The 20,912-nt window shown below is 43.0% G+C and overlaps 1 protein-coding gene across 1 annotated transcript in view; it reads left to right on the top strand.

Moving 5' to 3' along the window:
• MSN (moesin) overlaps nucleotides 1-20,912 on the top strand; it is a 63,686-nt gene that overhangs the window by 25,239 nt on the left and 17,535 nt on the right. The window contains exon 2 of the mRNA XM_039222261.1: nucleotides 16,328-16,411. Coding sequence (XP_039078192.1) covers nucleotides 16,328-16,411 — 84 coding nt within the window. The remainder of the gene's footprint in view (nucleotides 1-16,327; nucleotides 16,412-20,912) is intronic.

Raw genomic sequence — 20,912 nt, forward strand, 5'->3', positions numbered from 1 at the left:
CTCTTCTGGAAAGGTCAGAGTTCTAAGAAGAGTTGTACTAGATTTTCTCTGGACTTCTCCCTTCTGCTGTGACTATCTTCTCCAAACACACCTAGGCTTGCAGATACACATCCACTTCCAGACTATTAGGGAGACTCAGTCACTGACCTTCCTGACCAGAGGTGACCAGGGCACAAGGAGGTAAATAGCACTCACCATAGCTGCTCCTCTTCTCCCCTTCCCTAATGTCTTTAATGCCTTGCCTCTATCCAACAACGTAGAAAATTTTGTGGAATATGCAAAGATGTTTCTGGCTGTAATGACGGAACCATATTTATGAATAGTCAGCAAGTAAGATTAGCTTAAATGGTTTTAATGTGACAATTAATGGTGAGCATTCCAAGTAGAGTTGCCTCAGGTTCTCCCATAATTTTTTTTGGTGAGGGTCTCATCAGCATTGTTCAAGGTAACTTGAGAGAAAGGATGCTTGGTAACCAGAAAGTAAATAAAATAAGTTAATTATGTGGGATCATTATCAGCTATTATTTATAGCTGTATGACCTTAGGTAAGGCATTTAACCATTCTGTACCTTAGTTTTCAGTTTTTGAATTGTGGATAATAATGATACCCACTTCCTTGAGATTTATGAGAGAATTGCTCCCAAGTGTGAAAGTACATCTAGAAGGGGACATGACATATTAAAAGTGCTTGATAAATGCCCCATTTTTCTTAATTTCTTTCATGGTATTTTACCCTCTTTAAATAGTTGAGGTCAAAGAATTTTAGGACCCTAGTTAGGCTTTGCCTGTAATTTGTAAGTGTGCTCCCTATGATAGTGTAATAGGACTATCAGTATGTTTTTTTTCATAGATGAAGAACCTGATATTTGAAACAATGATGCCAATTACTGGCCTGGTTTGTGCTGAACACCACTGTGCCTTCCACTGTAGCATATTGAGGGTGTGGTGAGAATCTGTGTGGATGTATCTTTCTTTGTGAAGAGGAATCCCAGCTCTCGGGAGCCTTGAAAATCCCAGGATGAGGGAGTTGGGGGAAAGAAGAGCTATAGTGAGACCCGGATTAGACTGGATGGTTATGGGGTGGGAAGAAGAGAGGATGTGCAGGGAAGAAAATGATGAGAGGAACACTTACTCAAGAGGGCAAAACAGTTTGTGAAATCAGTGGGTCCCCACCTCTTTGCAGAAGCCAGGCAGCTGTGGCTGAGGCCCATCCCAAGCCCTTGCTGTGCTGGTAGCTTTCACTTCCTCTTTGTGTGTGTGTGTGTGTGGTGGGTTGTGAGTGCAGTGGAAATCTTAGTCTGGTTGCCTTTCCAGGTCTATCTGTAGGTAGATAGGTTTTCCATATGGACTGAAAATGGGTTGTGGTAGGCTCCCTTGAGGTCTGCCGAGTGGTTCCTCCCAGGTTTGTGGGAGCTAGGGTAGAGAGTATTCATTAAGCTAAGCTGATGCCTCAGTGGGACTCTGTGGAACAGAGCCAACATCCTATCTATATCTTGTATATTAGACCACCTTGTCTGGCTTTGCTTCAGAAATTTATCTCTCTGCCAGTGGAACATCTCTCCCCCAGATATAGTGATCTGGTGCCTAATTCTGTGGTGGTGAAATTGTCTGTAATTTATTCTTTTCTGATATATTCTGGGAGGAGAATCTTGGAGCTGGGAGAGGAGGCATTGATCCTTGGTAGCTTAGGGATGGTTTTCACATGTTGGATATTTCCCTGCAGCATTTGGAGGGCATACATTGTGTTTATTGCCTCTGTGTCCTTGTACATACTATTTCTCTACCCAGAACACCATGAACTTTCCTTTCCATTTAACATATTTTTCCTGTGACAGTCTTCTCTATCTAAGGACATGTCAGCTCCTCCTCTAAAATCCTTCTGCTTTCCTACTTTCTCCATTATGGCCTGAGTGTCCCTTTATGTTTCCACAGTTCCCTTTGATTACCTCTATTACTGTTCTTGCTGTGTACAGAATGGTAGTTACCCATTCACTTGTCTGCAGGTCACTGCCTCCCACCACCCCCAAATCTCTCATGTGCTCATTCATTCACTTTCACACACAGATGTGCAAACATTAAAATCATCTCAAGGCCTGGTCCATATTGGGCATCTAATAAGTTGGTATATGGAACCGGTGTGTATATCTATGTGACTGTATCAGAGGTGCAGATCCTTTCTAAAACACCAAAGGTAGGTAAGAGGTGGCCATATTTGATTTTCTAGCTCTTACTAGAATTTTAGATATAATTTTGAGGTTTACTTTGGATAATAGAATAATGTCTATTGCCAGGGCCATTAGGGAGGCTGCTGGTTAATTACTATATAGGTTCTGGTAGGCCTCTTTCCTGCTGCTGGTATCTGAAGAAACTAGACCAAAAGTAAGATAGTTGGGGAGGGGGCTTACTCTACCCAAATAACGTGTGTGTGTGTGTGTGTGTGTGTGTGTGTGTGTGTGTATGTATGTATGTATGTACATATGTGTGTAGGGTGAGTGGTTTCATGCATGCTTACTTCAGCATTAGGGGCTGCAAAAATTATATGTTTGTGGTGGTAGGAGTGCTAAAAACCCTGGTATTGTTGGCCAAATTGGTTAAACAGTTTTTACCTGTCTCAATAATTTGGTAGCTGATATTGTAGTTTGGAAGGCAAGATGTGGCTTTATCAACTGAAAAAAAAATACAAAGCCAGCTTTTATGGAAGTTATATCAATCTACATAGGAACCAAAACTAATAAGCTGGATGTCATGTCCCTTTTCTCTTACTGACCACCCCTGCTCTGCAACTTTTCCAAAACAATCAGATCCATAGAGCTTGAGGGCATTATTTGCGGTCTTTATACCTCTGCTTCCAGGAAGATGACCATGACAAAAATGAAGACTGTAAGCTATGGCAACCAACAGAGATACCTAGGGCAGATATGAGACTACGCATCAGCCTTCAGCACATCCACTGGAGGCAGATGCTGAGAAGTTGGTATTTTCTTAAGGCCTATGTGATAAACCTTGTTCCTTTATAGGGACAAAAGTTAGACTGGGCTGTAAGATTAGGTGTGGGGAAGTAGCAGGCTGGGTGGGACTGAGGACAACCTGCTAAGGAGTGGTCGGCCAAGTTCCCTCATACAAGCCTCGGCAAGGTTCATGCTGCACTGAAGGTCTGCACTTAGTGAGGTAGTGCTGTGAATGGTGAAGCCTCCTGACTTCATGCTGATAAATGAGGAGGTTCTTCCTGAATATTCAGAGGAATGTTCAGCCACATTCTTTGCTACTTATAGTCAGGGAAGTGAATGCAAGGGAGAATCAGGGAGTCAGCTGATCAGAGAGGATTGAAGGAAAATTGAACAATTAGTGGGCTCAGGCTCTGGAACCCTCTTAACATCCCTTCCTCTGGCTGTGTTTGGGGAGCTCTTTCTTATGGGTCTACAGTCATTTTCTTTTTCCTAGTGGCCAAAGCTACTCTAGGGCCATTAAGACTGCCTGCAGATCAAGCTGCTTTAGCAGAAATGTTGATACTGACATCTAAAACCCAAGTGTAGTAACTTGAGTAATGTTTGGGAGACTTTCTGAAAATTAAGTTTATTTTATTTTTGCATCTCCTGGTTCATTAATCAAGGAAGAGCATTCACATGTTGTCTTCCAGTTTCCAAATGTAGGAAAAGTTGCCAATTTGTGTTTTTCCAGAACATTCATTTTTCCAGAAGTACTTTGGATCATCACCATCTGTCTCTAGCCATGGATCCTGTAATGTGGAATGTGCTTTCAGTGTTAACTTGTCACCCTTCCTGTCCTTGTCTATAAAACTGGGAGATTTACTGCAGATTACACAAGCCTGATCAGGCAAAGAACTCCAGTTCCCTCCCCAGTCAACCAAAGCCTCCTCCAGGGAGGGGAAGTGTGGTAATGACATTATCTTTCCCCAGGCAGCCACGTGTTCTCTGAGAACAGGATGTGGGGAGGGCTGGGCCCCAGTCACAGGGTTTGGGGAGGGCACGGGAAAGTGGGCTGGTGGTGTGGCCATGCGGGTTGGTACCTGCCTTCTTGACTCTGAGAGGCATGAAGAGCCCCTGTATTCTTAAGGGTTCACTTATGTGTACTTATGTTTATAGTTATGCATACATATCTGTGTTCTTACTCTGAGAAAGAACCAAAAACACCTATGAATGAGGCCCAACTCTTCAGGCTGGAGAAACTCAGTGGTAAGGAGTGGGTGGGCCTAGGCTTGCCTTGTGACTCCTGCAGCTAGAGGCCATTTTGGCACAGTTTTGTTGGGGAATCTGGGCCCCAGTGGAGAATGGGGCTGCTTTGTTGCTTTCCCAGGGCCCTAGTCATTCCCTCCCCCCAACCATGGCTCCCTAACACACTATGGTGATTTGCATGTTCAGTTTCCTTTCAAACCTCATCCTCTTCTTCTTTCTGCCCCCACTACTTCTGCTGGGGACCTTTGGAGATGTGCTGCCTGGGGTGGGGAAAAGAGGATGTAGCTAGCTTCCTGTGCAAGGGAGGGTGGGGTGCATGCCTTCCTGCCTGTCTGCCCACCCGCCCAGTTGCCATTTACCCGGTGCTTGAGGAACTGACTGAGGAGTTCACAGTCACCAGAGACTGAGGGGCTTTCCAGGGCAAAGGGATGGGGATTTGCTCTTGTTGGTCTCTTTTCACAGTTATCACTATGGGGATTGATGGGGTTTCTTTTCCTGGAATCCCAATGCCTTTAGAGGCCAATTGGTCCAGCTACCTTAGATGGGGGAAACTGAGGTCAAGAAAGTCCTTGAAGTACTATAAAGAACAGTGGCAGAGTTAAGATGAGTAAAATTCTAGAAAGTTATGACTGGAGTTCTCTCACTTTCCCTAAAGTGGTAGTCCACTGGTTCGGAAACTGTATTTACTTGAGCTGTCTGGACAGCTGCAGTCCGCCTTTAGCTAGAATAGTTCTACTTTTATGTACTTCATATTTTGAAGTTTCATATGGTTTTTTATCTGGAAGAGTGAAGAGGCAAGAAGCTGCTAAAAATAAAATAAAATTGAAAACCACTGAGCAAAACCTATGCAGTACATTTGGGGGCACTACCTAAAAGAGTAAGGGATTGTCCCAAGGTTACTGGGACAGACCCAGAACCGATTTCTGGCCTACTGTTCGTGGCCGGTTGCTCCTAGATAATGGTGTAGCTCCCTCTACCACCAGATGACTATTCCTACCCCATTGCTGCCTTGATTTTCTCCCATCTCAAGGACAGTTCCTCTTGTAGGGAAAATGAGGTTTCAAGAGATTTAGAAAGTTGCAGTGTCCCAAGGCCTGCCGGCAGAGACCACACTGCTGGATATTTGTGAAGAGATGCTTAGAATGTTCTGTGGCTTCCACTTGGGCTTTCTAACCTATCTCCTGACTTACTCTAGTCTTTCTTCTCTGGTAGTGATGGGACTGTTTCTTGTTACTTTCACATCTCAGTCTTCGTTTTTTTACAATAGCTTTCCTTGGCACCAGGCACATTTAGGTGCCCTTGTTTGGCTTTTAGCAGATGGAGGAGCCCTTTGGGTCAGCCTTCTTTTTGGTGACAAAAGAAGGGTTTCCTACTCCCTTAGGGTGCTGGTAGAAAGAACCAAGGATTTGTTACTAGTCAGACAGACCTGACTCTTGGCTAAGGTGATGCAGCTTGAAGATGACAGTTGTTTCCCTTCATTGGGACTCAGTTTCTTCATTCATAAAATGGGGCTAAAGATGCTTATCTCACATGTGTATCATGTACTGGTAAATATTTAAAAACAAATTTTCTAGTGCACTTGTGGGGATGAGCACTGGGTGTTTGTTATATGGAAACGAACTTGACAATAAACTATTTGGGAAAAAAAAAATTCTAGTGAAGTCAAGATTTATGCTGTTTACTGATCACTGTGGTGTAAATGCTCTCACCATGGCTGATTCCAAGGTACCAACAGAGGTCCTTGAGGGAGGAATTCTAAAGAGATGCACATGATCAGGTTTAGTGTAGGCTGGCTCCAGTGCACTATTATAAATCATGTCTATCATAGACTCCCATCATCATTCCCCCCACCTTCTCACATCTTTATGCAAATGTAGGGCCCCCTCATCATATCTTTCCTGTTCTTTCAGGTTCCCAGATCATCCAAGAAAGGGAAAATATTATTTAAGGTCTGCTCCTTGACTGAAAGCTCTCCCAGGAAAGAGTGAATATGGAGTGTTTAAGGGACAGAGAACTCAAGAACGCTTTGGTTAAGACCCTAATTAGAACATTTAGATCAATGTGTTTTGGCTGGTGAGGTATCTGCATTGGCTGTTTTCTCCCACCGTCTGATTCTTAACTAGATGATAAGATGGTGGAAAGCTGTGGACAATGACCTGAACATTTGGCCATTCCAGAGAACATTTAGCTTTCTGTTTGGAATTTCAAAGTCTCTTTCCTCTCCTGCCTGCAGAGCCTGCTCTGCTAGGTCCTAACCTCCAGGTCCCTGTCATGAGGATATCTGAGCCAGACAGCAGTTTGGAAGACCAGACCTAATCCAATCCTGCATCTCCTTCAACAGTGTCTCTTCCAGGTTATCATTCTTTAAATTTCCCAGGGAAAAAAACATCACCTGGAGGCAAAACTACTAATTCCCAAGATCCTCCTCTGGAGAGTCTATTTCAATATGTTTGGAGTGGGGTCCAGAAATCTGAGTTTTTATATTAGTGCCCCAAATAATTCTTATGATCACTTAAGCTTGGGGAACACCACTTTAGTACTGCATAACATTCTTCCAGGTTGGCATCATTATGCCCATTTTACAGGTGGGAAGATTGAGAGCTCATGGCTTGTTATTGGTAGAGTTAGATCTTGCACTTAGGTTTTCAGAATACAGTTATATTCTTTCTACAACAGAGACATTGTTTTAGTGCATAATAGTGCTTGTGGTGGTGGGGAGTGATGATACTAGGTAGCAAGGGGCAAGGATAGTCCCTGCTCTATTTTACAAATAGGGAGGTCAGGTTGTAGAAGTGTTTGGAGTCAGTGGCAGGACTGATTGCATCCCTCATCTTTTGTGGAGGTGGCCTACATTCAGCTCTGGAGAACCTTTCACCAGGCCCAGGCTAAATGTCTCCATAGTTGTTTTTTACTTGTGTTTCCCTTCCTTCAAGCATCACTCTAGCCATAATAACATCAGCCCAGGAGAAGCTGGTTGGTTCAGGGAACCATAATCTATGCCAGAAATTCCTAAATCTGGGCCTTAGAATATATCTGAAACTCCTAACTTCAGATGTCCAGGCTCTGCTTCTTATATAATAAATAAGAATTTCTGTGGGTGAGTTTAGGGAAGGTGTATTTTAAAATAATTCTGATTCTGATGAGCCAGTTTTCAGACCCAGTTTGTGATTTGGAGGTCCCAGAAGGTTGTGTCGATGGGGTGGAAATTTGTGTATTTTGGTGAAACATGATTGGGGAAAATGGCAAGCAGAGCCCAGATTAAGGAGGATCAGGCATCCCCTATAAAGGACAAGGTTGCATACGTGCTCTGTTGTGTTCTACCTCCCTTCAGGAATCTGCTTTTTTGGGGAAAATCCCCATGCCTCCCAAGAGAGAAAGCATTTATAATAATGCATGGAAGGATATGTGTATGTCTACCTGATGTGCATGGCTTCACAATATATAACCAACTAGAAATCTAATCACATTTTAGAGTTTGTTCCCAAAATGATAGTCCTTTATGCTAGAAGGGCTCTCTGGAGGTCTTCTGGGGTAGCCCTTGATCTCTGCAGTTGAACACATTTTCATTTTAAATCATTCCTGAGAGGTAGGATATTTGTAATACTATGACTAAAACGGAGGAGTTAGGAGTCCTCACATTCTACTTATGATGTGCCATGTATTTCCATATCTATTCTTTTAACTTAAAGCCCTCAATAACCCAGTTGTGAAGTTGATATTATTATACTTATTTTTTAGATTAAGAGAGTGAGTTCCACAAAAAGGAAGGTCAAAGAATCTCCAAAGCTTTTTTCTATTATGCCATGCCCCACTCCTCTAAGAGCTGAGATAATTATTTCTGGGACAAGGACTCCAATTTTGTGGGTTCCCCAGATATGGGTTTAGCTGTTGGCTTACCAGTAAGATTGGCAGGAAGTCGACTCTAGCCTAGCTCTGGAGTTAAAAACAGCTTTTTGATTTGGCCTGGAAGCCCCCTTCTGCAGCTGCAGAGTTAACTGATCCTAGCTTCAGCAATTTTTAATACACAGAAGTAAAAGACAGGAAAGAAACCCCGTGAGCATTGAGTAGAACTCAAGGTGAGGCTTGGATCAGCTCCAGTGTGCTTCAGAGCTGTGATGCTGGAGGTTGCTGGGGTATGTTCTTGAGCAGAGAAAGTAGAGCCTTCATCTGGTGCTCTGGGCAAACCTGGCATCTCCAGGCAGTGGCAAATGGTCTGTGTTTCCAGTTTACAAATGCTTCTTGTGAAACTTGCAGGCAGGAAGCTGGGTCAAGCAGGAAACTGATGCGAGAGGATGAAGTCTAGCTGGGTGTAGCACCAGAGAGGGGTTTTGACCATTTTGGAAGACTTACTTTAATGATGGATCCTGTCCTTTTTTGTTTCAGCAGCATCAAAGTTTTATGGGAATTGAAGAATCTGTTCTTCTTGGCTAGTTAGATATGAATCTGTTCCTCAAATTCCCTGCCTCTTTCCCTACTGCATCTCACCCTCTTCCCACCATACTCCAGCTTGGTTCTTGTCTGTGTCTTTTATCGGGGAACTTACCAATTAATTGGTATCCAAGTTTGTGCAAAAGAAGTTGTCCTAGAAACTAGAGATCTTTGAGTTTTCTTCTATGTGTTATGAAAGGTTTAGTCTCCCTAGAATGAGTGTTGATGAATATCTCAGAGCCTGAAAGTTAGGCCTGCCCTCTGTTGAAAGCTAGACTTCCAAGCCATGCCAACTTGGAGTTTTTCATGGAGGCAAGGTGGTTCAGCCTCCTCCATATCATCTTTCAGCAGTGGTTCACTTGAGGTGTCTACTGTTTCTAAGTGCCAGGGTGGTTCTATAGCTTATTCAATAGCCAGTGGACCAAGAACCAGGGTTTCAATCCCTCATCTCATGCTGCCTTGCAGCTGTGTGACTCCTGGATGGTGTCTCTCATTTCCTGGAGCTCAGCTTTCCAAGCTGTATGTTGCAGAGTTTGAATCAAATGGTCTCTAAGGTTCCTTTAAGATCTGACAGTTTGAGGTTCTGGACTGTTTATTCTCTTGGTGAACAGGGATGAGAAGTTCAGAAGAATGATATTCTGGAGGAGCCACATGAGATTCTAAGATTGAAATATTGAGGAAGTGTAAAGAGGCTATAGTAAGGAGCTGGTGGGGCAGCCCCTGTAGCTAAGGAGAGATGAACTGAGGTGGGAGGTAGAGAAATAGGTGTTGTTTGATTCTGGAGTATGGTTTGGCTGAGCTGAATTTGAGAGTAAGTCTTGGAGTTAAGTGCAAATGGAAAAGAGCTAGTTTCCTTCCTGACTTTCATGTGTTGAGAGGGGGACTCTGCCTCAGTCTGAGGTTGATGCAATTAAGGATGGATTAATGGGGAAGCTGTAGCTTAGTAGCCTTACTATTCCTGACCTTTTCAGCTTTGGCCTCTGCTCTGAACTCTTTCCCATAGTGACAAATTAGTTATGTTCCCATTGATAAGAGAGATTAGTTACATGTGGGAGTTACTTCCCCAAATATATGGTGACTGGGGGAATAACACCCCATTTCCAATATGCCCTTGTCTCCCAGTTCTTTTTGGGGAGCTTTCGGAGGACAGGACTGGACCAAAGAAAGTAAAAGGGGAACCTTGTCTCCCATGGCATTTGCAGCAATTGGAGTGATTAAAGGACTACTGCTGACCCATTAAGATATGTGTGTGCTTGGGGTTGGATGTGGCTCTCCTTTCTAGAAACTAGTGAGAAAAGACACGGGCATAGGAAGGGTTAACCCCAGGCTAGTATTTCTGGATATGTTAAGGGTCTGGAGATGGGCAGGAAGAGGTCAGAACAGATAACTGTTCCAGGTACCATTTCCAAGTCAACAAGGAAGTGGCTGAGTTGCTGGGAAGTGAGTGAGTCAGTGGAGGAGGAGGAGGGGGAGAGGGAGAGGGAGAATGCCTCCTAGGCTGGAGATTCAAAGCAACCCTTGTTTTCCCCGTTATGGAAAACAGCTGCTTGAGGCAGTGCTGTCATCCCAAGAGGCAAGACAGACCAGGCCTTGCCCTGCCCTGCCCTGCCCTTGCCTCAGTTCTGGCAGCAGGAAATGGTGGGTGCTGGAGCCTAAATAATGGGGATTAGGTAGTTTGAGTAACACTGTGGTAACTGTTCTTTGTCCAGGAGAGAAACTAAAGTTTTGAGGTTGCCCTGGTAAGGCTTGTCCTGCCTTTGTCCCCCTCTGACTTGCCTTTGTCTTCTTTATACCAGCAGCTCCACTGGAAGAATGGAGCATGTGGGCTCTTGAGGAGAATGGGGAGGTGGCAGGTGGGGGTGAGGTCATTGAGCTCAGACCCAACTGGGCTGACTCACAAGCTCTGCCCCTGTGAGGGGGCCTTCCCAAGGACTGCTTCCCAGATGTACTCAGGCTTTCAATGCCAGAGTGTTTGGACCTAGGCCAAAACAGTTGCCAAGGCAGTGTCTGAAGACAACAGTGAAATCAGCATGACCAGAGAGGTAGGTGGAGTCATGAAAGAAGCTCTGGGAATGTCTAGAAGACCAGTCTTCCCCAACTTGCTAGCTGAGTAAATTTGGTTTCAGTGATGTTAAGTGAGACTTGTGGGCTTGGCATGTATTTGGTATTCAGTAAGCATTCATTTCCATCTGTCTGTCACCTGCTTCTATGTACTTCAGTTTCATCATTCATGAAGTGGGGCCAGTAATTTTAATTCTTTCTGACTTACACGTCCATGCTTCAGGGAAATTATTTATTGTTATTCAACACTTTCTCTGCTTTCTCCCCTTCCTCCTCCAAACTCCTCTCCAAGAAGAGCTATCTTGTAGGTCAGTGATATGGTGCAAGTGAGGGGAAACATTGCCCTGATCTCCTCACTGTAGTCTGGCTGCTGCTCACCTATATATTCCTAGCTCTAGGAAAAAAGAGGGGCAGTCCCTTCTTTGAAGCTGGCCAGTCCCAGAGTCCAAAGTGCCCCAGCTCCTGCAGCCAACATAGCATCTGGCCTGGTTAATTTTGTTTTCTAGGCCAGCCAACTGGGGGCATAAGAGAGATCCCAGTTTGTTGAGGGCTTTGGATGGCAGACCACTGAGATGAGTTTGTTAGTATCCAATGAAGGGCATTAGTGTGGGAAGTATCTGTGATCATTGTTCAATAAATAACGGTATTTATTGTTCTTGGGCTAGGGGTGGGAGTGTAGTGTATATGAGAAGGTGACACCATCACCACTACACCCAGACTTTTTTGTTCCCTAAACCCTTAGTGGTCTTCAGAGACTCAATACTTGACCTCAGCCTGTGCCTAGATCCTCAGGAGCAGGGTTTGGAAGAGATTTAATTCTCTACATATTGGAATGCTACCCCACCCAGGCCAGTTACTCCATTCCTGCCAAGCTGAGGGGCTGCCTAGGAACTTTCTGTTGACTTTGGAGGTTTTATTTTCAGGTTCTTGCCTCCCAAACTAGACCACCCTTTTCTCACTGAAATTGCAAAGGCCATGCTTAAAAGAAAGGCAGTGGGTGAGCCTTCAGTGATGCTAGGGTGAGCATCCACTGTGTGGAAATGGGTCTGAGCCTGCGGCTCATCTTACACACTAGGGTTCCAGATTAGTCTATGGGAAAACAAGGGATCTTCTTTGATCAAGATTCCTTCTATAACTATCACCTTCAAGCTCCAGCCATATTATTACCCTTATTCTTCCCTAACTCCAACACACAAAAAACAGGAGAGGACCAGACCTATGATCTTGTCCTCATGACTCACATTTTCTTCTGAGTTAAGTGGTGGCAAGAATAGAAGTCTTTTTTTGTTTGTTTGTTTGCTTTTCTTTCTATTTTTTTTTTTAAACCTCAGAGTGTTTGTCTTCACAGTGAAGTTCAAGAGATCTCAGGCTATTCTTCCTGGAGAAACAGCCACTGTGGAAATGGCAGAAACCCTGAGCAGGGATTCTGGAGAAATAGGTTCCAGTTTGGTTTCAGCCAGACATCTTTGGATTTTAGGAGAGCCCTTGTTCTGGGTAATGTTCTATTTAGGAGGAAGGAAGCATGGACAACAGTAGCCTGTGTGACATGCTTATCCCTAACCTAGTCTTTTCTACTAGTTGATTTTATTCAAGAAACATCTATTTAACAAATATTTGACTTAAATGTTTGGGCCTATGGGCTAGGCTCTGAAGATGCTACATTGACATAGCTTGTGATTGACGTGATCTGTGATTGACACTGGCTTATTTATTCTGAAAATTATTCCCAATAGTGTGAATTAAAGGGAAATTCTAGGCTGTGGAATGTTTCCATGGAGTCCCAATTCTTTTGTCAGCTTCCTCCCTGGGCACTTTTTTCCAAAAGCCCCTGTTCTGACTCTTCCCTGCTCTGCTTAGAATTTCCAGGTTCACTGTTAACTGCCAACAGGATAAGGCCCAGCTTTCTAGCATAGCCGTCAAGGCCCTCCACCTACCTTCCAAGGGTCTCTGTCTATTTTTCACTATGCAGGCCTCATTGACACTGGAGTAGACCTGTATGCTTGCTTCTAAATGGACTATCTCCATCTCTGTCTTATTCTAGGCCATTGCACATATTGACTTCTCTACCTGAGACATTTGGGTGTTCTTACCCCTAACTCCTGCAGTCTCCCTTCTTTAAAAATGAAGTTTATCTTTAGGGGCCAGTGCAAATATCACTTTGGACTATGGTTCCTTATTTCCACAAAAGGTTTCTTCTGTTCTGCTATGACCTTTCTCATGGTCTTCCTTCTATATTATAGTTTTCTTATTATTCAATAACTGCCTTGGGGTCAGGGGCTGGTCCTATAGCTCTATTGTAACTATAGTTCCTTAAACATAGTGTTCCATTACTATTGGGTGAGTTGAAATAAATTATAGAAGCTCCTTAACCTGCAATCCTTAGGCCTCCATGACGGTCCATGGATATAAGCTGAAGTGGGAAAGATTTATCAACTTGGATTGGGAAAAATTACATATTTGTTTTTATTAATTTCTCATTGAGATTTAGCTCCTCCTTCAATTATGAATATAGGCAAAAAAAAAAGAAATGGTAATAATGGCAATACCTGTGACTTTATTAGTAATGGGAATCTACAAAAGTTTTATATCACAATTTTTGGTGGTATTTAATTTTCATTTTATTTATTTAAAATTATTATTAAGGTATAATCAATATACAATGTTATATTAGTTTCAGGTGTACAATGTAATGATTTGACAGTTCTATACATTACTCAATTATCTAGTTATTGTATATTTCTCAAAAAATCACTATGCTCAACACAATGTTGAAATTACAGTAGAAATAACTAATAAGATACCGTGCTAGGCAATTACTTAATAGCATAAAAAGCACATATTTTTATAACTATTTCAAAATAATTTGTTTATTTATAACACTTTATTTAATGTATTTACAAAATTTCCAAACAGGGGTTCATAAACTTCACCAGACTGCCAGAAGGGTCCATGGCACAGTAAAAAAAGTCAAGATATACAATCTTCCCACCTCCGAATCTATATACTATGCCATATCCCTGTATTTCTTATATCTTCATGCTTAGAACTACTCGTTTAGCCAACATCCTTTGAGTACCTACTGAGTCTTGGGTACTGGTAGGTAACTCTATGTAAGACAGAAACTTTGAGGTGATAATGAACTCCAGTGTATTAAAAGACTCACTGTCCCTTTCACTCTTTCCCGTCTCCTCACTCATTGGTGTTTTGAAGTCTCCCTTGACCCACATAAAGGGTGATTTGAAGCTAGATGTTGAAGCCATATTCCAGCCCATTGGGCTTCATTCTCCCTACCTGATGAGGGCCCATTCTACAGAGGTCACTGGATTGGCAGGAAGCCTAGGATAACGCCAGGTCAAGGTGGCTAATCTTGCCTGTTGTCTCCCACTGGGGTAACTTGCCTTACTTGTTCCTGCCTTCAGGGCCTTTCCTGTCCCATTGTCAATCTTGAAATAGATTTCCTCCCTGGATCCCTAGTGATATTTATTTACAAAGTTGTTCCCCAGGCCTGGTCTTCATCAGAATTGTTTAGCTGGCAAAATGGCTGTTTGGCCCCCTCTTCCCCGCTAACTGACCCCTGTGCTCAGGAAAGTCCCAGAGGTGTCAAAGACTGATAAGACTTAATGTCTTACCAACTCCATTGGGATTTGCATTTTTTATAATTCTATTTTTAGTCTCCCATCCAAAAGTATATGTAATATGTAAACATCTTAGAAAATGTAAATTAGGGGCACCTGGGTGGCTCAGTCGGTTAAGTGTCCAACTTCTGCTCAGGTCACGATTGCATGGTTCGTGGGTTTGAGCCCTGCATCAGGCTCTGTGCTAACAGCTAGCTCAGAGCCTGGAGCCTGTTTCAGATTCTGTATCTCCCTCTCTCTCTGACCCTCCCCTGTTCACACCCGTCTCTCTCTCTCAGAAATAAATAAAACATTTTTAAAAATTTTTAAAAAGAAAATGTAAATTAGTTTTTTATTTATTTTCCCAAATGTTTTATTTATTTCTAGGAGAGAGAGAGAGACAGCGTGAGCAGGGGAGGGTCAGAGAGAGCGGGAGTCACAGACGCTGAAACAGGCTCCAGGCTCCAAGCTGGCAGTCAGCACAGAGCCCGACGCGGGGTTCGAACCCACGAACCGCGAGATCATGACCTAAGCGAAAGTCGGACACTCAACCGACTAAGCCACCCAGGCGCCCCAGTTTTGTTTTGTTTTTTATTTTAAAGAGCGAGAACACACTCATCACCACCCTAAAACCAAGCCTGACTAACACTTAGGCATGATTCCAATAATTATCTCTGTGCATACTTTTTATAGAATTGAGCTCATGCCCTCTTGTTGCTTTCCCTTCCTCACTTAATATTACTGAACTATTTTACCTGGAAATGAAATAGTTTTCAGAATATTTTATATGACCTTATAGTAAGCCATCTTGTGGCTGTATCATATAGATTACTTAAGCAAATGTCTCATAAATTAAAAAAAAATCTTTCATTTATTTTAATGGGAAATATTTTGTACTTTGATGTATGAAAGGTTTAATGTAACAGTTTAAATTATGAGGTTTGGACTTAAATCTGAATTCAAATCCTGTCTTCCCTACACCCTAGTGATCTGACTTTAGCTAAATATTTATTTCTTCATTTCCAATATGGAGATAACATTATCTACTTCACAAGGTGATTGTTTATACTACATGGGTTAGTGCACATGAATCACCTAGTGAGTACCAAGTCTCCATACATGAAAGCTACTGTGTATTGCTACTGCTATTACTATCACTACCAAGTTTTCAGCCAAAAGGAACAAATCTCCACTGATGAAACTTCAGCTATCATTGACTTGAACTTCCACTCATAAAAGTGGAAGGTACTTTTTTCCAGTGCCTATAAAATCATGTATGTGGCTACCTGTTGTTTTCATCAGTGTTTGTCCCTGCCCTTATCCCTCTGCTGGCTTGGCTTTGATAACACCTCTGTGCCATGAGCAACTACCTTTGCTGAGGCCACTTTCCTCTTTTGTGGTTAGGGAGACCAATAATGCAGGAGTTACTAACAATGTAAGTCAGTATTAGAACCATAGACAGTAGAACTGAAAGGGTAATCACCTAGTGTAATTGACCCCTTCCTCTGCATTACTACTGTTGTACAGATGAGGTGAACTAAGGCCAAGGAAAGAGATAAGCCAGTAGATTGAGCCAGGTACAGTGCTAGGCTTGGAACCCAGTGTTCTTTTTCTTGCCCTTAACTTGCATCTGCAAAGACCAGTGCTGTAGATAATTCAGGCTGTGGATCAGAGGTGGGTAGAGAATGCTGTGGGTTTACAGCTGGCTGATGTAGGTGGGGAAGACTTCCTGGAAGAAGTACAGTCAACACTTGCTTCAGCTTGATAGTAGGCTGATTTGCATTTATCTGTTTGCCTCTTGGTAAGCATTGCTCTGTGGCTTTGTTTCTTGTCTTCAGTAAGATGGTTGGGAGCCAAGGCTGAGTTATTGTTTGTTTGTCTAAATACTCTCCCTTCCTTCCTACCAATATCTAAGTTGCTAAGATTCTTAGCATCCTAGTTCCCTCTTCTGAGATTGAACAGATACACTTGTCCCAGGCTCTCCTAAGCACAGAGCCAGACAACTAACTTGCCTCCTTGATCTCACTCTAGATCAATGTGCGTGTGACCACCATGGATGCAGAGCTGGAGTTTGCTATCCAGCCCAACACCACCGGGAAACAGCTGTTTGATCAGGTAAAAGAGGGATTATTTGTTTCTTACCTTCTTCTATTTCTCCTAATAATTCCCACCACAATGCACACTTCTTGGGAATCTCTTCTCTTACATGCTCCTTCAAGATAGGTCAAAACAAAGGCTGACCCACGATTTAATAACAAAGGCAAAGTTTAACTTTGGCAGCCTGCACCATGGATGTCCCCAATTAATCCTATTCTTGGTCCTGAACATGGGAGAAAAGAGAAGCAAGCAGGGTCTGACTCTGCTAGATGCTCTGAAAATTCTAACACATGTCAAATGAAACACATGTTTCAGAGCTTCTCAACTCTGAAAGATGTAAGTGATCTCTTCCCCATTTTAATGACCAGACTCAGAAATTAAGTAGATTTTTTGTATCTAGCTGGTATCTGGCTTGGATTTGAATGCTACAGTCTAGTCACTGCACCCCACGGTCCCTGTCACATGTTTTTGTTTTTGTTTTGCTTCATAGTAGAAGGAAACCAAATTATTCTCCCTGAGGTAGTGTACCCTCAAAAGAATATTGGGACTTAGGACAACACTGGGAGTGATGAATACATTATGAGGATATTTCATAACCTGCAGTCATGCCATGGAGATAATGCTGAAGTGTCATTCCCATCCCATGAAGTGTCATTCCCATCCCATGAAGTGTCATTCCCATCCCATGAAGTGTCATACCCCAAGGGGTATCCCGTCACTGGGAGTCACCATTATCAGAAGGATGTGCTTATGTAAAAACCAGGTGGGGGCCATAGAATCTTTCAGCATTCAAAGACTCTCCAGGGGCCAAGGGAATGTGCCATCTGTGACCAGACTTCCAGGAATGAAAATGAGACTCCCATTTCCAGAGGCTGAGATCTCTTTGGATAGCCCATTATCCCATTTCTACTCCTGTTTCTGGTGAGGTGGGAGTCTGATATTGTCCAGGATGTTGGCACCATATGTTACCTTGATGGATTTTCTAGGCTGCTTGCTTCCTTTTCTCATTTGCACTCTGAGCCCATATATTATCTAAGAACTTCCCCAGAGCTAGGGAGGGAAAGGAAGAAAGTATCCTTCGGCCTTTTCTCAGACTCCTTCCCAGACTCCTGGTTCTACACATCACCCCTTTCAAGCCAAATTATGCCATCTCCTGCTGCCAACATTGGGAGCTTTGTTAATTTGCTATGAAGGGGTGTAACTGTGGACAGAGGGTGAGGAAGGCATAATTTAGACCCTAGGGCAGAAAAATTCTTTTTTTAATTTTTTTAAAAAATTTTTAATGTTTTTTTATTTATTTCTAGGAGACAGAGAGAGACAGCGTGAGCAGGGAAGGGTCAGAGAGAGAGGGAGTCACAGACTGAAACAGGCTCCAGGCTCTGAGCTGGCAGTCAGCACAGAGCCCGACGCGGGTCTCGAACCCACGTACCGCGAGATCATGACCTAAGCGAAAGTCGGACGCTTAACCGACTAAGCCACCCAGGCGCCCCTAGGGCAGAAAAATTCTTGAACAAAGAAACTTATTAATTTCAAAAAGCCAAAAGGCATGGTAATTCTTTGTTAGTGTTTGTTTGATTTGTGTATTGTGGGTGTTGCCCAGATGGTGGAGAGCCTTAGCCAGATGGTATGCTAGTTGTGAAAGCTACTACTTCCCAAACACAACCTTTGAGAGACTTGAATCTTTCATACTGGCTGGGGAGAGAAAAGGGAGAAAACCAGGAAGTTCATGATTTCTCACTGGGAAGACCAGTGTTAATTTGATAAATATCATTTATTGAGCACACACTATGGACTAGCCTTGGCTAGGTGCTTAAATCCTTGTAATGATCCTGCCTATGAAAGATAAAAGAACATACTCTAGATTATGCAGTTTAGTAAATTATAATATGAAGTTTCAAATACAACTCTGACTACAAAACTATAGTTTTCCCAATGCAATATTCTGCAGGGTGAATGAGGCTGTTTGGGGTGAGAAGTCTCAAGAGAAGATGTGTTCTCTGCTTTGAGATCTCTGAAGGACTGTCATAGGAAGGAGGGAATAGTAATGTTCTGTGAGGTCAGATGGGGCAGAGCTGGGACCCCGTGGATGAAAAAGGGAAAAAAGATTTTAACTCAGACAAGGAGTTGAACATCTGGCACTCTCCGGGTTGATGCAGGTCTGGATGGGAATCCATAGAGGTATGTTTCCACAGGCTATTGGGGAATATGATCTTTTCCCTCTATCTTGGTGATTCATAAAGGAAGGAGTCCATTCCCTCTGGGCTTTGAGACCCATTATTCAATGAGGCCCTCTTGGTGGAATTGGGGGAAAGAGCTGGGAGGAATTCCTTGTGAGGAATTGACCAACGCTCTGGGGCCATCTTGAAACCCAGAAGTTGTCTGGCCAATGACTAGAGATGAAGCTAATTGGAGAGGAAGCACCCTCTTTTGCACCAGTAATAAATAACAGGCAAAAGTGGGAAGTCATAGCTCGAGGAGACACAAAACTTGATGGGAAAGGGAAGTGTGTCCGATAGTTCATCCATTTACCTTTGTTTTGTTCTTGTGAGTGTGCACACAGCTAGGGAGTGTGGAGCACATGTTTTGCTATAGCAATTCTGTCCTGACGTCCTTCCAAGGGCTTTTTTTTTTAAGTTTATTTATTGGTTTATTTAGATACAGAGAAAGGCTGAGCAAGAGAGCATAAGCAGGGGAGGAGCAGAGAGAGAGGTAGAGAGAATCCCAAGCAGGCTCCACACTGTTAGCACAGAGCCTGATGTGGGGCTCAAAACCATGAACCCTGAGGGGCGCCTGGGTGGCTTAGTCGGTTAAGCGTCCGACTTTCGCTTAGGTCATGATCTCGCGGTTCGTGGGTTCGAGCCCCGCGTCGGGCTCTGTGCTGACTGCCAGCTCGGAGCCTGGAGCCTGTTTCAGTCTGTGACTCCCTCTCTCTCTGACCCTCCCCTGCTCATGTTGTGTGTGTGTCTCTCTCTCTCCTAGAAATAAATAAAACATTAAAAAAAAAAAAAACATGAACCCTGAGATCATGACCTGAGTCAAAATCAAGAGATGGATGCTCAAGTGACTGAGCCACCCAAGTGCCCATCCGAAAATGCTCTTGATTATGTAGGTGCCACAAAGGGGCAGTGCTCCTGCCATGAGTTTCACTTTGAGAACCCTTTGCCTGGCTCCACCCCAGCCAGGGCCTCTAGCTTAACCAGCCCCTTCCCTTTAAGATTTTGAGCTCTATAAGAAAGGTGAATGAATCTCAGAACATTCATTTGTTTATTGACTTGTTTACTGTTGATTGAAGGTCTACTGTGTCTCTAGAAAAATCTCTAGACCTATCAAACACCATCTCTGCACTTAAGTAACTTGGAGTTCCTTGCCTATAGAAGCAGAGAAAAGTAAATACAACCTTCTTCCCCGATAGAATGAAACACCTTTGAGGTTCAGGTTGTGTATAGAGGTGGTGCACAATACAGAGCATGAGATTTGGTGTCAGCCTTGAGTTCAAATTCTGTGTGATCTTGGATAGCTCATTTAGCCTCTTAGGACTTTACTATTCTCAGTAAAGTGGTAATCAAACTAATTTCACAAATTTTGTAGTTTTATTTAATCTTCAAATAAGTAAAGTGTCTGGAATACAGCTGACATTTGAATGTTGGTTGTTCTTATTAAGGGCCAAATAAGTAATTAAAATTGTCCTGGGAGTTCAGATAAAGAGCCATTAAATCAGGAAATTTTTGTGGCTCAGTTAAAGTCCTTAGGATTTGTGGACTCTGCATTAAAGGCAACAGCATCTTCTTCTCTTTCTCCCATTTTTATTGTATAAAATAACTAACGTTTATTATCATAATAGTAATATTCCCATCTTATAGATGAGGGACAGAGGCTTAGAATGGGGGAAAAGACCTGTTTAAGGTCAGATAGCTAGGAAGTGGTATAGTGGCTTGAATCAAGGCATATATCATTTCCTGTTTTTCCAGTGTCTTTTGTCAGCTATATCCTCTGAGACCTCCCATTTCTTCCCCTGTTCTAAGTGGAAGAAATTTGTCCTTAAACTTAGGGTGTTTTATCCTATAGAGCAGGTCGCCACTTGAACACAGGCAGTGTAGGACAGTAGAAACAGCATTGGTAGCAGCCCCTACTAGAACTTTTCAGTTGTGTATTGATTTGCTTTCAAGTGGGTGATTGATGCAGCTTCTGCCAAGCCTATAATGGGATCTCAGTGAGCCTCAAGTGTTTGGACATTGACAGAGTTTTGCACTTAACTTTTCATGCAGATTTCCATTTGAAGCTCCAGTCTTGCTTCCCAATCCTGCTCTGGGCTTCTGAAGTGGCTAATTACATCACTTGTTGGTTAATTCAGATAGATGTATGGAGGATATGGGAAGGAGGTCTCTAGGATCCAGAATTTACCTGATCTCCCCTCCCCTCCATATATCTCAGATGTAAGCAGCCTTCACATGCATAGAAGAGACAAAAGATGGTTCTTTCTTACACACAGATGCTCCTAGCAATTAGTGAGTGTTTTCTC

This window comes from Hyaena hyaena, unplaced genomic scaffold (assembly GCF_003009895.1).
Source record: "Hyaena hyaena isolate Hyena2069 unplaced genomic scaffold, ASM300989v1 scaffold_1091, whole genome shotgun sequence".
Classification (NCBI taxonomy): Eukaryota; Metazoa; Chordata; class Mammalia; order Carnivora; family Hyaenidae; genus Hyaena; species Hyaena hyaena.